The sequence below is a fragment of the Populus alba genome, chromosome 14 (genome assembly GCF_005239225.2).
Source record: "Populus alba chromosome 14, ASM523922v2, whole genome shotgun sequence".
Classification (NCBI taxonomy): Eukaryota; Viridiplantae; Streptophyta; class Magnoliopsida; order Malpighiales; family Salicaceae; genus Populus; species Populus alba.
Genome location: NC_133297.1, coordinates 10,609,484 through 10,626,990, shown reverse-complemented (window position 1 = coordinate 10,626,990; position 17,507 = coordinate 10,609,484). Strand labels below are relative to the sequence as shown.

General features: G+C 32.7%; 2 protein-coding genes across 2 annotated transcripts; one reads left to right on the top strand and one right to left on the bottom strand.

The window, feature by feature from the left end:
* The first annotated feature begins 7,972 nt into the window (after positions 1-7,972).
* On the top strand, positions 7,973-11,733 carry LOC118041851 (uncharacterized). The gene is made up of 9 exons (XM_035049367.2): positions 7,973-8,107; positions 8,294-8,369; positions 8,737-8,902; positions 9,042-9,457; positions 9,788-9,961; positions 10,078-10,194; positions 10,458-10,637; positions 10,743-10,789; positions 11,174-11,733. Exons 2-9 carry the CDS (start codon positions 8,322-8,324, stop codon positions 11,445-11,447), a joined length of 1,422 nt encoding a protein of 473 aa, XP_034905258.1. The 5' UTR covers positions 7,973-8,107; positions 8,294-8,321; the 3' UTR covers positions 11,448-11,733.
* A 350-nt stretch (positions 11,734-12,083) lies between these two features.
* On the bottom strand, positions 12,084-12,659 carry LOC118041853 (small polypeptide DEVIL 14-like). The gene has a single exon (XM_035049368.2). The coding sequence runs from the start codon at positions 12,525-12,527 to the stop codon at positions 12,390-12,392; it is 138 nt and encodes a 45-aa protein (XP_034905259.1). The 5' UTR covers positions 12,528-12,659; the 3' UTR covers positions 12,084-12,389.
* Between the last annotated feature and the right edge of the window lie 4,848 nt (positions 12,660-17,507).

Below are 17,507 nucleotides of genomic sequence, written 5' to 3'. Positions count from 1 at the left end.
AGTTATAGAGGCTTTACTCTTGATCACCTCCAATCAGCAGTGATTAGATTATCAAATTGTAGTTTTTGGTTTTTATTTTTTAATATTTTTTTCTTATATTCTTTTTTTTATATATTATCATTTTACCAATTACAGATTTGGCACCAAGTTACTCAGTGGATTTCTGACAGGATCTGTGAAAGGCCTTTAGACCAGTACTGGAATCAGAAAAATGGACTCAGAGCAGGTCCATTGTGAGTAGCTAGCCCAGCTCTTTCTTTAACAAAGTGTTCTCAAAAACACGTGGCACCCATATACAGAGGAAATTTAATTATTACTCAATCATGAGAAGCATTTTACAATTTGGCATGGGCTCAGAAAATTGCAGCTACAATAATGATCTCTCTAGTTTGTGTCAGAGGTGCAACAGATTGCCAAAACTAGAAAGAGAAGTTACTGTACTCAATTATAAGAAAATGATTACGCTTTATTTTTAAGAGAAATTATTATAAGATACATGCAAGAACGAAAGCTTGAAACTCGCAATGAAAGAAAACACATATATATCTTAATTAGATCATAAATTTTGCCATAACTAATTAGAGGTTCATGATCGAAGATCATGATTGATTAGCAGTGTATATATGATGAGAAACCATATATATCTGTCACCAAATCTCAGACAAAATCCACCAGAAATATTGTATAAGGCAACAACCAGTCAGAACCTAACAAGAGTAAGAAACACTGCAAGTGTCATCAATCTTGACGGTGTATTCATGATGCTGCTTTGAAAGGAAGGGTGGCAAGCGAACCAGCAATTCACACACACATTCAGGATCCACATCACTCAGCCACCGGCAACAATTTTCTTCTAGTCCTCCGTGGCTATGCCCGTGGCGGCCTCCGGGCCGATGCCCGTTCCTGTGTCTGTGGCCATGCCCGTTCCTGTGTCTGTGGCCATGCCCGTGGTTGCTATCGTCATCTGCAGGTAAGGCAGCAGTAGCGGTGGGCAGGGAGGTAGCTGGTGGTGCTGGAAGTAGAGTTCCGCAAGCATAGTTCACCAGAGCAAGTTGAGAGACGCAGAGGGGGCGTTGAGGTAGAGGTAGAGGTAGAGGTAGAGGTCTAGGTTCCTGCAGCTGGCCATTAACATCGAACACAAGCAACAACAATACTGCGAAGAATGTAAACACAAAAACCTTGAGATTCTCCATTAGAAGTATATCTCTCTATTTGCAAGTGTACATGCACCACAAGCTTTCTGACATCTGCTCTAAATACTGTTTCCTTATATACTGATGTTGTGCAGCCATAACCTTTATTTTGTTTCGAGTAGTTAAAGTTTTGGTGCTTTAGGAGATAATTAATCAAAGGGTGATTGATCATCAGGAGAGCACTGGTTTGTTTAGGTAAAATGAGGGAGAAGAACAGCTCCTGAATAGTTAAAGAACGTGCATTCGTTATGCGTGATAACCAGTTAGGTTATATATTGCATGAGCATGTAAACGCATCCAAGCTACTGATTACCGATCTTTTTCTTACATGTGGAAAACATTTTTTTCTAGATTAACCTGGATCACCGGCCAATATTTCGATTAAATTTATAAATTTTATAAATTTTAAAATTAATAATTATACAAATCTTCATTAATTCTGAAATTCATAAAATTTAAAATATAAAAAAAATATTATTGCAATTCATTGTCAAACAGGAATCACATCACCACTACCCTAATGGTAAAGAACCTCCCTCTCTGTGGTGATCTAGTGGTAAGAGTTTAGGACCAAGAGGTTTGCTTCTTCTGTGGTCTCAGGTTCGATCCCTAGGTTGCTCATATGATGGCCATTGGAGGCTTACATGGTCGTTAACTTCAGGGCCCGTGGGATTAGTCGAGGTGCGCGTAAACTGGCCCGGACACCCACGTTAAACTAAAAAAAAAAAAGAACCTCCCTCTCTAATGTGATGATAAGTACCCAATTGATTTCCTGTAGAGAGAGTTGAAGCTCAACATGATATATGGGAAAGTCTATAATGGCGATGATTAATTTAAGCATCCGTTCAATGTCACAAGGTTTCAAGTGCATTGAATTTAAATAAAATTATAAATAAAATTTTTCATATATAAAACGAAGCCAAAATAAGCTGAGGATTACATGCGGAGAAAACAGAGAATGCTCTGTTGTTCTATCATGTCTTTTCACAAATTGGCCATGAGGGAATGACCCCAGCCATTATAATTTGCAATGGCAGTGTTGGGTTTTTTTAGGATAGTGGTTAGAATTATTTTTTAAAATATTTTTAAAATAATATTTTTTATTTTTAAAAAATTATTTTTAATATCAGTATATTAAAATGATATGAAAATACTAAAAACATATATTAATTTAAAACAAATAAAAAATTAAAAAAAATTATATATTTTTAAAAATATTTTTTAAATAAAAAATAAACAGCAATTTAAATCACCGACTCAAGAATAATTTGTTTTAAAATTTAAATTTGCTTACTTAAAGTATTGTTTTTAGAGGGGTTTCAACCTCAAGTAGGAGACAACTGAAATAAGATTTTAGTATTTCAACAAACAAATAACATTGAAATATCTAATTTTAGATTTTTTTTAATTGATTTTTTTGAATTGATTATATTATTTTTATTTTATTTTAATAAAATTATTTATATTTCACAACTAATCGTGAATTTAGCATACTAAATTGAGTCAGGTTTTTTTTTATTTTCTTTTAAAATTGATATTTTTTTCAATTTGTTTTTCAACGATGGTAATTCAACTTCAATTATTATTATTTTTTCTTTATGAAAAAACAATTTTGTTTTGTTATTAAATAAGATTGTCGAGATCTTTTAAAAATATTTAAAGGGTATTTTTTTTATAATATTAATAAGAATTCATTTTTTTTATTATTATCATTGTTATTTTTTTTATAATCTTAAAGCTTATTAAATGTATATGAGTCAATGATTTGAATTATGAATTTTTCTAACTTAGCCATGATTAACCATGTTTTGGCAGCAGCCGAACATAGAGGTGTTTTTTTTTCCTGCTTTCTGGGCTTCACCCTGTTTTAACTTAAACCTTCTTTTGAAGTGCAAGCTCTCAGCCAACTACATTAGTTAGAGAGCATAAGTTCACTCAACCTTCTATCCTTTGAGCGTGTGCATGTAAGATTGTAAATTCAATTTTTTTTTTCCTGGTATTGAGAATGAGATTCAATGATTAAATGACCAGAAAATTGCGTTGGAATACTGAGTTTACATGTAATCTCCAATTACAGTCATAATGACAGTACTATAGCAGCTTATTCATGTGCGCTAATTAGCAGACTAATGACCTTAAATTTCCTCGGCTATCGCTAAGAAATAAAGGGTTAATTAATTAGGGAGATGCAGCTTACTCTCTAACAGTTGATGAGTGAAGTTTATCGAGCTTGTATTATTAGATTACATGTAAATAACTGCAGTTGAGATGCCATGCTCCATTGGAGTTAATTACAAATGCATGCCGCAACTGTAAGTAACATTGCATGCCTCTGCAACATAGAGAGTGTACGTGTGTGCAGGCTTCGAGAGGAAAGGAGGCAGGCGATAGAGCACATCGCAGACACACTGTTCATCTAATTCTTTCAACCATTTGCAGCAATTGTCTTCTGAAGATGATCCATTGTGGCTGCCACCATGCCTTTGTCTATGCCTGTGTCTGCGCCGCCCGTGACCGTGACCATGGTCATTCCCGTCCCCGTGCCCGTGACCATGGCCATTCCCGTCCCCGTGCCCATGTCCATTCCCGTGCCCGTGCCCGTGGCCGTCATCGGAGGTAAGAGGGTGGTCTGGCAATGAGTAGCCTAGAATCACTGAGCAAGCATGGTTCACTAGAGAATACTGGGGCATGCAAAGGGAGCGTTGAGGTGGGTCGACAGGGACAGCCTTGGTCATGGGATCAAGTAAAAGAAACGCAGCGGAAAGCGCTATTGCGAGGATCTTGACTGTGTCCATCTGGGTTGCCTGCTACAGAGAAGAGCTGGTTTGAAGAACACCATAGCAGTTTCTGCTCTTTTTATAATAGGTTTTCTCACGATCTTTCTGTTTCCTCTGGTTCGGTATGCCTGTGGGGATTGCAAAGGGAGCTGCTGCTTTTTTAGTTGATATGCATTGAAGAGTACATGGTCTGCATTGTTATCGCCACTCATCTGCTTTGTGTGATCACGAGTTAGGTACAAGGCAGCCCTTGAAAGAAAACAACTTATTTTTCCCTGAGAGCTAAAATAGTGATTTATTCCTAAGAAATTCTATTTTGAAACTGAAATAAAAATCAAAATTGGAAATAATATATACAATTTGAAATTTAAAAACGAATATGGACTTGATCGGATTAGTTCTCAATGTGTTGTGTTGATTTCTTCAGAAACAGAGAAGAAAAAAGGGCTTTGTTCTTGGCCTAATCAAACCCAAATATTCCAGTAATTCCTTAATTGGGGTATTCCTTATATCACAATAGCATGGTCATCACTCATGGTGGAAGATAATCCACTAGGTTCTTGAAATACTGCTATAAAGTGATGGAACAGTTCTTAAATAGTCTTTGGAATTGGATATGGAGTCTTGAGCTTAGTCTCTTGAGCCTGAATCTACAACAATAGCTTCATGGCATTCAACATGTCTCTCTTATTTCTAAGAACTGTTATTTATAAGCAAAAATAAGATTCAAAATTAGAGATAAATACATATTGAAATTTAAAAATGAACATGGACTTGATTAGATTAGTTGTTAATATGCTGTGTTGATTTCTTCAGAACTCCAAGTTATTTCTTAATGAATGTTCATAGTTCATCAATTACTCATAATAATATTCATTCTTATCATATAATTATTGTATTGGTTCATGTACTAGGATATTTTATGAGCTAAAAAAATTTATTAATCAAATAGGGACTTAATATCAAATAATTTTCATTAACTAAATTAAGGCCTGAACTCATCAGACTATAAGTCTATTGTCCAGTCCATAAAGCAATTTTAGGTTTGAAAATTTTATTATCCAAAGATTTTTTTAGAACAATTTCTTATTTACCTTCATTTAATTTTTAAAACATGTTATATTTTATGTTAAAGCACTCAGGTTGGATTACAAATGCAAAATAGCTTTAAACTCAAATGTGAGTGAACCTCATGTATAATTTGATCTTAAAATATATATTACATGTTTTATAAATAAATTCTATAAAAATAAACATTTATAGGATTGAAGTTGAGTTTAGTTGTATGGTTTTATTAACAATTTTATAATGAGATAAGAAGAAAGATGTAACATGTTATGCAAGAGCTTTTAAAAAAAAAACAATTAAGAAAATATACAAGTATAGTTGTTTCGACCTCAAAGCTTATATTGGATATAGAGTAAATATGAAAAAACAAAAAATCATAATAACATAGCAAATAATGAAATATAAAACTTAGAAGTCCTCAAGTTTAAAATTTTAAAAACCCTAACATGAATTCCAATCAACCTAGGCGACTCCTCACTTTTTGTTTAATAAAAGATTTCTCAGATTCCCAAACAACTAACTCAATAAATGACTTTTCTTTTTTTAATTAGCCTAAATCCCTTATTTTCCAAAGAAATCCCTTTTTTTTTTTCAAGAAAGGTTCTTTATTGATGGCTAACATGGACAAACTAACAGGTTCTGACTAGGACTTGATTTAATCATAGTAAACATCAAAGAGTCGAGGTTTTATCAAAAAAAGTAAGAATTTTAACACTAAAGCATAATCTATCGCACCTCTTTTCGAGGTAACAAAAAGGGACTACCTGACTTGGTTTGTTAAGAACCTCTTTGACAACATTTGAACGGAATTTGTATTGCTTATCTCTCTCAATAATATGATTTAGTTGAGATCTTTACGCTACACAACTTTGAGGCTTGAAATGAGTTTAGAGTGGAGGTTGAATACTGGATTTATGATAGATTTTTTTATGCAAGAAGTGCTTGGTACCAATTAGTATTACAAATGGACCAGGTTTTGAAAAACATATCTACTAAATGTGACCATTCAAACCCAACTCAATCATTATTTTTTTTCAAATCTATTCTTTAATATTAGATTGTTTTAGAAATTATACTTCGTAATTTTTTTGATTTTTTTATGTTAGGTTTTTTTTTCTTGATTTCAACCTTCAACAATACATATATTGAAAGTAGAGTTATATATATATATATATATATTATATATTCAATCTTTTTTATGAAATTATCTTGATCGCATAAACCAGATTGCATATTTAACAAGTTAACTTGGGTTTGCTCATGTCTCTTTTTTTTTTTTTTTTAAATTGATTTTTTTTACCCTTCAACATTGGGTTGATTAAAAATTGAGTTTCATGATTTTTTTTAAGAAGTTATCCCTATCTCACATGGTTCATGGATTTAGCAAGTTAACGTGCCGAGGTTGACTCGATTCAAAAAGTTTTTTTTTTTAATTGAATATTTAATTTTTTTTTTTTCAATTTCACCATCCAACAACTCAATATTCTTTTATTTACTTGGTTTTTTTTTTTTAATTTCATCATTCAATATTAGGTTTTTTAAAAATTGGACTATATAATTTTTTTTCAATTTGCTTTCTTTGGAGTTTTCCTGTTTTCATATATTTAGTTTTTTTTTTTCGATTTCAATCTTCAACATTATAGATCTGTTGGAGGTGGAACTTTGTAATTTTTCTATGAAGTTATCTTAATTTTATAAGATAGGTCGTGGGTTTAACAAGTTTGCTCAAGTTGATATTTTTATTTTTAAATTTTTTTTTATTTCATCATTTAACTTTGAATTAGTTGAAAATTAAGCTTTGTAATTTTTTTATTTTTTTTTATGAGATTATTTCAATCTCGTGATCTAAGTTAATGGATTGGCAGGTGACCCGGGTAATTTTTTAAATTTAATATTTTTTTAATTTTATTATTTAATATTAAATTGATTAAAAATTAATTTTCATAATTTATTTTATTTTACTTTTTATAGTATCACGACGTTCTCATAATCAAGATCAAATATATAACAAATTAAATTCACGTCGCCGACATATAAATATTATAATTTTAAAAAACAAATATAATTCATTATACATGATATTTTATTTTCTTTATTATAAAATCATCCGACTCGGAGGACAGTGCTTGAAAATAATCTAATAGCTATTCAAAACTACAGGGCTAATTAAATTATTTTGTAAAGCCAAGAGAACGAAGTCAAATCCCAGCTCACATAGACAGCGAGAGCACTGACGGACGAAGCTCAGCCACACCACGCAAACCAGAAGCAATTCCCGGATCCACGAAATTTCCACGCACGCACACATATATAGATATAAATAAATAAATAAATAACTAATAGTACGGTAAAGGCGGTTATGTATTGTACAGTGACTCCGCGTCAGAGTCAGACTGCCTGTAATAAATAAAGGTGCAATTACAAACCTCAGATTAGTCTCTCAATTATTCACCATTTCTCAACTAAGTCCCTAGCTATTAAGTTTTCCAAATGAGTCAAAGAAGCATTAGATGTTCTCCAATTGAATCATCTCTTATATAATTTGCTAGCGTTTTCCGTCTAAAATTACGTATAATCATGCTCATTATAACACGAGAGGTTGTACTTTATATTATTATTTAATTAAAAATATTATATATCTTTGAGTATTTAGGGTCTTTTGTTAAGTGAAAGCAATTTTCATTTCAGGAAGTATAATTTGCAAATATATTTTATTTATCTTTAATATTTTTTTGTTAAATGGGGGCCGACGTAATTTCTCAAGTGGCCCTTGGCTTAAGCCGGCTCTGTTTTAATCAAGAAAGATAAGGTGCTTTTAAGGATCCAATTAAAAAACATAATATTTGGGTTTTACAGTGAGGATACTTTCATAGTATGAGGACTAATTTGATATTTTCTATTTAATTCGATAATCAGGACTTATTCTCCCGATAAAAAAGCTAACATACAGTAAACAACAAATACCCAAAGCCAATCCCTTTCTCTTCTCTTCTCCACTAAGTAAACCACACCACCTTCGCCTCTCCCTCTTCGTGTCTCTCTGTGTACCGTCCAGTTCGAAATCGCAAGGTCTGTGCTTTTGTTATAATCATGATTAAATTCAATTGAATTAACGGAATTTTGAGATTATATTCGTTGTTGATTCTTTTTAACTAGGCGGAAGAACATTAGGGTTTCTATGTTTATTATTTTGTTGTTAACGTTGGGTGTTTTACTTTGAATTAATATTTTTTCTTCTTTCTTTTTTACTCGCAGATTATTGCTGTTTAATAATAGTAATATTATGGGTTTCAATACAGTTTATAAATGCTTGACGGACGTGTTTCCTCAGGTATCTACACTATAACTCTCATCTCTTATTACTGCGGAGTGTAATTGCCCCATACCGTGTGGATTTTTTTTGTGATCGTGCGAAATGGTTGTGATTAAGGCTTTGTTTTTGTTGATGACTGTAATTTCTAACTGTTTTGAAGTTGTGTAATGTTTTAATCATAAATTGAAAATCCCATTTATGTCAAGCATCAAGAGTTTTACTTAAGTTTGATAATTGAATTTTTTTCCTTTTTGGGTTAAGTCTCCAATATTTAATAATGCTCTGTCTATGTAAATTAGTAGGGTGTCTAGTTTTTACTCCTTTATTATTATTGTTATTGTTTCCGTGTGAGGCGTTGTTGGTTTAAATTCATTCACCTGCTCAGGTCGATGCACGAATTCTGAAGGCAGTTGCCATTGAACATTCAAAAGATGTCGATGTTGCTGCTGAAGTTGTTCTTTCGGAGGTTATTCCTTCACTTTCCAGGCATTCTGCAGCTCCTAGTCCTCCCTGTGAGGATACCAGCCCAAGTCTTCTATTAGATGGACAAAGTAATATTTGAGTCCCTCAAATCACTTTAACAAATATTTAACTATGTTTATCCAAATAAAATTGGTTCCTTTATTTTTTGGTACATCCTTTTTCAATTCAATAATGAAATTGTGACTTATCAAACATCTTGATGTGCAGCTGAACAAGAGGAAGAAACTGGGCTGAGGCATCGGCAGGTTAGTTTGGTGAAAAGTGTGAGATCTTCTGAATCAGGATTGATAGCCGAAGAAGATGATGGGAAAACTGAGTTAACAAGTGGTGTCAATGATGGTGATTCAACCCATCAAGAAAATAGGCAGGATCAAGCTATAGATGTACCTTCTGGTGCAAATGCTGACACCAATCAGTTGCAAGGGCATATTGAAAGTGAGGAATTGATACTGCTGGGAGAGCCCCAACACCAAGAAGGCATTTCACAGCCTGGGTCAAGTCAGACTCTGGTACTAGTGTCAAATGATTTGCTGCTGGGAGTTGATGCTGAAAATATGAATTCCAAGCAATATAGACAAATTGAACTTCTTGAAGAGATTGTCGAAGCTGCTAAAGACAACAAGGTATTGTTGGCTTTGAATTTTTTTTCTTGGTTTTGAATCGCAAATTATTGACATTGGATCATATTTGTACAATATACTTCCACTAATCATGGAGATTATTTATTATTTCTTGTTGCTTTACTTGTATTTAAAACAGTTCATTGTGTTATATTCTTATGCTCTTGTTTAATTTAGTTGATCAAATTCACTAAACATATAGCTTTGTAATTTACATAAAGTTTGAAGATTTTTCTTTATGCGGGTTGGAGATAGAGTGAGATTTGTATTTCTTTGACTGTACAGTTCCTAATCAATTTAAATGCACTCTTCTTTTTTTTTAACTTGATACAGAAAACCTTGTTTTCGGCAATGGAGTCAGTTATGAACATGATGAAAGAGGTTGAACTTCAAGAGATATCTGCAGAACAAGCTAAAGAGGAGGCTGCTAGGGGAGGTTTGGACATTCTCGTCGAGGTGGAGAAACTCAAACTGATGCTGGTACATGCGAAAGAGGCAAATGACATGGTAGGAAAATTGCAATAATGTATTTAATCACTGGTTGTGGATTATGCTCATTTAATTTTGAATGTGTTTTTCTTTTTCTTTTTCTTTTCTTTTTTTATGATTGTTTGCTTTTGTAGCATGCTGGAGAAGTTTATGGGGAGAAGGCAATCCTGGCTACTGAAGTGAGGGAGTTGCAGGCTCGACTACTTAGCTTATCAGATGAAAGAGATAATGCTCTTACTATTCTTGATGAGGTATTGTCTTTATAATTTAATGGTGTATTTTTTTATTTAAATGTCTTTCACATAATGTATCCCCTTGAAATCTCGATGAGGAAGTATTCTATTATAACCTCACCAGACCTTTTTCTTTCCCTGTCTGTGCCTACATTTTGAACTGTAATTATTCTTATTTCCATTATTTTATGAAGGCTCTTGGTTTACTAATGTATTTTAAGTGAAAGAATGCATCATCTGTAGTCCTTATTGTTGTTAACCTGAACAAAAATTATGTATAGATGCGCCAAACCCTCGAATCACGACTAGCTGCAGCAGAGGAGCTAAGGAAAACAGCTGAGATAGAGAAGCTGGAAAAGGAGGAGACTGCACGAAATGCTCGTGCCGAGCAAGAAATAATAATGGAGAAGGTGGTGCAAGAGTCAAAAATTCTACAAAAGGAGGCAGAGGAGAATGCTAAGGTAGCAACGCATTGCCCACTATCACTCGTAGGATTCTTAGGGTCTCTTGTCAAATTAAACAATTAACTATTTGTTACTAATCCTTCTAATTTTGATATATTGCAGCTGCAGGAGTTTCTTATGGACCGTGGTTGTGTTGTTGATACATTGCAGTAAGTCTTCCTCTGATTATTTTAATTAAGTTCTGCATTTTATATTTTGCTCTTTCCTGGTGACCTGAATTTACTGAATCTGATTTCTTTTGCTGCTTATCTCTAAACTCAAGGTTTTCCATTAGTAAAATAGGTTTTTCGTTGGTAATAATGGTATCTCAAGGTTGCATATTTTTTGTAGTTCTTGCAAATCACCTCCTGTCATTTATCCTGCTATTGCTTTTTCATTCATCATTTTGTCTGTCTTGCAAATTAATTTCTTTGTAGGAAAAAATTAACTTTTCTGCTAATTCTTAGTTGATGCCTCGTGAGAACCATCATTTTTTAGGGATCTTGAAAAGATTTAAGTGATGATAATATACTTTGTAAACCCTTTTTCTGCAGAGGAGAAATATCTGTTATTTGTCAGGATGTGAGACTGCTGAAAGAGAGATTCGATGAGCGTGTACCATTGAGTAAATCTGTTTCTTCAAGCCAGACTAGTTGCATTCTAGCCTCGTCAGGTTCATCCATTAAAAGCATGGCATCCAATCTGGCTGCTGAAACAGACGAGACATCTGAGCTTCCAAAAGAGCCAATCCTTGCTTGCTCAGTGGAAAGGGATTTCTCCAATGAGAAACAGCTTCTGGATGATGGATGGGATTTCGTGGAAGAGTGACCGAGAAACATGAAGGAGCCCTTGTAAATAGTTGAATAAAGTCAACAGTTGCAGTTTATAGTTATTCTATATCAACATTGGTGATTGTGATTTTAGACTGCTAGGTTATCTCACCATTCTCTCGCTTACAGCCAATGTTGATTTCTATACAATCTATCTCGTTATTGTTGTAAGAATTTGAATATATTTTCAGAGCAACTCATATTTTCGGCCGTAGAAGCAAAAATTGTTTGGAAGAGTAAGGTACACCATTAATCAAAGCTCAGGGAAGTTTCTATGGATTCCAGATTTGTCTATAAGAGCATCATCGAAGCTAGAATTTAATTCGTAGGCTAATTGATAAATTAGAAGCAATAAGTATGGCCTGATAGTGATATATTCCTGCGTTGTTCCCTCGAGTATTAAAAAAAAGGCAATTACATGGCTTTAGGGTTCATGCTGACCAAGCACATCGGGATCTGTTCTCAGCCATCGGGTGTTGGATTCCTTGTAGAACGAATATATCGGCCTCTAATTCAATTTACAGAAACCCACCGAACATATAGAAACTCCAGTTAACGCAGAATAATAGGATCCCACCTTCGAACAACCTTACAAGGTTCCAGGAAGTGGATGATGTCGGAGATAGTGAGTTCATAAGTCAACTCAGTAGTCTTTTGTTTCTTTCTTTCATACATTTGTACACCAAGACATATCCGGATTCTAACCTCTGTGTATTGTTAACAAAAAAACAAACAGAAGAAGAACTACGTTAACTATTTGGACTCTGTATAAACTCTACATGACAGAGAACGCACAATTTCCAGCCCTTAACTTAGCCGTAGCAAAGTTACTGGTTAGTAATTGAGGATCAAACCCCAACCCAGCAACAGTGGACACTGATTGAGCCTCCATTGCCTGATGCAAGCTCGCCCATCCATCCATCAAAGGTTTAGCAGAACCCTAGTCATGCCAACATAGAAGCATCACGGTGCATCTCCATATTATGTAAAGCCGTGTTCTTTGCTCTCTGATTTGCTTTGAACACCTCTGCCTCGACCTTAGCTTCATGCTTCTCATTGACAACGCATCTGCTGCCATCTTAGAGCTTAATTAGGCAAGGAAGTGTGACTGCTGAAGGCAAGTAAAGCGAGCACTTGGATTTTGGTTTCTTGTGCAGTAGAAGTGGTGGTTTGAACTTGAAGGGCTCTCATGGATCTTGAGGCCGTTATATAGAGAGATTTGGAAGGGAAGATATGTGGGTGACAAATATGTGGTGATAGACGAATGTTGGACTGCGTTCAGGGCAATGGGCCAGGTGTTGCTGTTGATGTAAATATGACAAAGAATAATTACTACCTTGTCTCCTTTGCCCAAAACAGTCTGATTTGGACTTGTCTTCGACTTGAAAAGAGTTGGCGACAGTAATAAATGTTGACTTTTTAAAAATATATTTTTATTTCAAATTTATTAAAATATTTTTTTATTTTTAAAAATTTATTTTTGATACTAATACACCAACATAATTCAAAAATATATTTTTTTTTAACATTAATTTGTATTGATTTATTCAATTTATTTTCAATGAAGCTATTTAGATATCATGAACAAATTATAGATTTGACATGCTAATTTGCTCGGATTGTTTTTTTTCTTCTTTATCAATTTCTTTATTATGTTATGTTTTTTTTTACTCATATTCTTAAAATTATAAAACCTTATTAAACTCAATCAAGTCAATAATTCAATCTATGTCATAATTTTTTTTTGTTTTTTTTTAAATACTTGTGTTGCCTTATCATTATGTATGTGAATAATTGCAGTGAAATACACTTTAATTTCTAGATTTCTCTTTTTAAAAATTTAATCCTTATAGTTTTATATTTTTATGTTTCAGTCCTCAAATTTTATTGTCATTTTGTTTCATTCCATAGGTTGTAAGTTTCCTTCCATAGGTTGTAAGGGATGACAAAGAAAGTAAAGAACATAAAAAAAGCTAATCTTGGTATTGGTTTATTTTAGAGAGAGAATTGTAGTTTTTCCTTTTAAAATTACTAGAAAAATTAGAATGAAATTCATAAATATATTTTTATTTGATCTGATTTTTTATTTTCAGGATGATTTTAGAATGTTTTAAGATTAAAATAAAATTTTTAAAATATTTTTTGAGTTTTTAGATAAAAATAAGGTTTTATAATTCTAAAAACTCGAATCTCAATCATCAAAAATAATATATATATATATATATATATATATATATATATATATATATTAAGTAATACTTTAAAAGGTATGGGAAACTATTGTAGCTTCCCTAAGCCTTTCACTTATTAATATATTATATTATTATAATTATTATTTATAGAACTGTTTTTTTTTAGTTTGTTAATATTAAATTTTTTTTTATTTAGTTATCAGATTTTTATGATATGAATCTCAGGTTTGATGGATTAACCTGATTTGACAAGTTAACATATATATTTTTTTTAATTAATTTTTTTTATTTAGTTTAATTTGTCTAAATTTTTTATTTAATTATTAAATTTTAATGTCACATATTTAAAGTTGATGGGATATGAGTAAACGTAATGACGTGTTCCCTAGGGAACACGTTGTTCATCTTATATATGTGTGTGTGACGTGCGCACCAGGGCTTTTTTTTTTTTATTTTAGGTCAATCATGGCCCGTCCTTCCAAGCTCCTGCACTCCTTGTTTTCATGCGGCCCTTTATTTTATTTATTTAATAATATTATCTTCAGATAAAATAATTAAAATAATATTTAAAGAATTATCCAATGATATAGCTTTTAAATAATATTAGAGTTTTTTTTTTATAAATCAAAGCTGCAGTTAGAAGAGATTGGTGGGTAAAACTCGCATGTGCTTCTAATCATTAACTCACGAGTCTGCTAGGCCTCATGGATGAGGGCGATTGGCACAACATTTTTTTTTTTTTTTTTCCGATAAAAATTGATTTTTTTTTATTTTAAATTAATATATTTTTTATGTTTTTAAATTATTTTGATACATTGATTTCAAAAATAATTGTTAAAATTAAAAAATTATTATTAATATATTTTTTTAAATAAAAAACACTTTTAATAAAAACTACAATCAAACTCTCAAATTAGACTCCAACCTTCTTCGAGGTATACAGGCTCATTTTCCGTTGTATGCCCCTTCCTGAGTACAAATAACCATTGAAATATCTATCAAAGGGACCAACAGTGCCCTCACTGCGCTCCACAATCACGTGCACCATGTCTAGCTAACTTGAAACCCATGCACCCAGTCCTCCTCAATCCGACATGCCGGGCACTCATCATTGCCGGCCGAGAGAAATCAGTTCAAACCTCGAAGTCAATCATAACGTGCCTCCTGTTCTATTTCTTTGCTTTATCTTCATGGGGGCACAGAGGGGGTGTTACTTCGCTGTCCAGAAATAACCTTACATAGACGACCTCATGGTAACAGTCATAACTCAGATGGGACCACCCTGTTCGGAGTTTGTGAATCGAGACGGTGACAAGTGTTCCGTTGGGTCATCCTTTCTGGGACCTGACCAAACTGGGCCACTGTCCACGTTCTAAAGCTTGTCCTTATTGCTCATGTTGTGATAAGGTTTGGCGAATATAGGGAAGGCGCAACCTTATCTCATCGAGGATGAAAGCGAAGGCCTGTCTTTGGACACAGATTATGTGGCAAAGTTCTTGCTGTGTGGCTACTAACTAGTTTTATGGAAGCTGACAGTCAATGATCATTCTTCCTTTGGACGGAATGATGAAAAACCAGACAATTAATGGAATCGGAATGGTAATGGTGATGGCCGGAGTTGAGGGGGCTTTTTTTCTCTTACCCTTCTGAATCAGAAAATCTCAACCCTTCACCCGTGAGTTCTTGTATCCTCGCGCCCGGAGATGTCCATCGGGAATCTAGCCCGCCGGTTTCATGTTCCTTTCACCTTTGTGATAGAAAAGCCATGGCGATTAAGAGGGAAATGTACACGTGGGAAGTTGCAACAAATTAGTGCTGGCAACAAATTAAAGTGTTTGAACTACCTACGTCCTGTGGCAAGTTGCACATGCTGCATCTAACTCGATAAAAATCCAACCTGTCGGGTGGATTTTTATTGTGCCATGTGACTTGAAAGCAAATTCATGGTTGCCCATCTCATGATTCTTTATTGTATTGCCCATCTCTACCTCCTTGATTGTATTACAGAAATCCAACCTGGAGTTTTTTTTTAAGCACATTTAAAAAAAAAAAGTATAACACATCAAAGAGAATATTAAAGGATATAACATGGTTTAACAAGTTTTAATTGTTATCGAAGATACCATATACGATTTTTATTTTGTAGTTATCATTTATCACACGTGAGTTGTAAATAGCATATGTTAAGATTACTCTTCTCTGCAAATTTTTGGCCAAAATAGCCATTATCGTCACCATTGCTATCAACATTCTATATTTAAAGGTATAGTAAATATTATTATTTTTTTATCAATTTGATGTAATTTATACTACTGTGTGTTAATTTGATTTCATACAATATTAGGGTTTTGAATTTGGATTTTTTTGAAAAAAATTAGGTTTTTTAATTACATTAATTAGATAAAATTTGAGTATATGATTAGGTTATTTTTGTTAAATAATCAATGATTTTTTGTTATTGTTGATTGTGAATTAACAAAAATATTTTGTTAGAGTTGGTGTTGATTTATGTTAAATTATAGATTATATCGATTTACGTATAAAATAAGATATTTGCCTATGAAATACATGGATTTAATTGATAATTTTGTTATGGTAGTGAAATTTGATGAATGTAGATGTTCAATGATTAATTTGATGAATTTAAATTTTAGTTGATTATGTTACCATTATGTTTTTATTGATAAATTATGTACTTTGATTAACCCAAAGATATTAATAAATTAAATTTGTATTTTGTTATATTGTTTAACAAAATATTTGATAATTTAGGAATATTACACTTCCATGGTAGTATCATTATCAATACCAATAATAGTATCACTTATAATAGAGAAAGCCTTGAGTTTCTAATCTCTATTTAACGAGTTATCTAAAATGTTATGATCGACTTAACTAGAATATGTTTGAAATAAAAATTAAAATTATTTAGAGAATGTTGCAAATCAAGGTCGATTAAGCTCAAAGGATGAAAAAAAAAATACCCAAGTTAACCTGGCTAACCCGCAAAACTTAATAGTTAAGTCATGAAACCATGGTAACCCCATAAAAAGCAAATAAAAAAATTAATCATGAAACTCAATTCTCAATAACTCTATGTTAAAAGATAAAATTGAAATATAATTACTTCGAAAAAACAACAAAAAAAAAATTCAAGCCAACACGACTCACTCACAAAACTCACAACCTGAAATCATGACATCAAAAATTTTTTGTACAAAATAAATTATAATATCAATGTAAATCTAATGTTGGAGGATAATTTTTTTTAAAAAAAAAAAAATCTTCAAGACCAAAGTGAAAAAAAAAAAAAAAACCCTTGATTTTTTTATTCATGTTCATTGTTCCAGTGAAAGTGAAAAGCCAATCACTTTTAGGATATGTTAATTAATGTCAAAAGTATTAAATGTTTAACGGTACACAATGGCCTAGTGCCGAACCCATATATTTTGAGCATCGATATAATGGAGATGGCCTTTAATACTATTACACATTTGAATAAAATAGCAAATTCAGCAGCTAACAATGCCAGCAACACCTGATAAACAGTGATATGTTAGAAGCTCAAATTGATGCTACTTTGCACACCAAAATCTGCAGATCCCATGGATGCTCAGTCTCTCGCGGATAAAAATACTAGCTCAAGGCCATTTGACAGTCAAGATGATTTCTTTTGCAAGTAAACTAACAACTGGAAGTTTAAACCGCAGTTTAACGAAGCAAACACTACACAATCCATTTTGTGATCCGTGGAGGAAGTGGGTGCAAAAATTGTGTGAATTACACTAGTAATCATTTGTGATAGGCTGCCTGATTCTGTAATCCAAGTTCTTTACATGCGAGCAACCTTTTTGATGAAACACAGA

Excerpts from the sequence above, each read along its gene's own strand:
- LOC118041851 (XM_035049367.2), top strand. The coding sequence starts at position 8,322 with ATGGGTTTCAATACAGTTTATAAATGCTTGACGGACGTGTTTCCTCAG. Across the intron at positions 9,458-9,787 it reads AAGCTGCTAAAGACAACAAG|AAAACCTTGTTTTCGGCAAT; the intron begins GTATTGTTGGCT and ends AACTTGATACAG. Across the intron at positions 9,962-10,077 it reads CGAAAGAGGCAAATGACATG|CATGCTGGAGAAGTTTATGG; the intron begins GTAGGAAAATTG and ends TTGCTTTTGTAG.
- LOC118041853 (XM_035049368.2), bottom strand. The coding sequence starts at position 12,527 with ATGGCAGCAGATGCGTTGTCAATGAGAAGCATGAAGCTAAGGTCGAGG.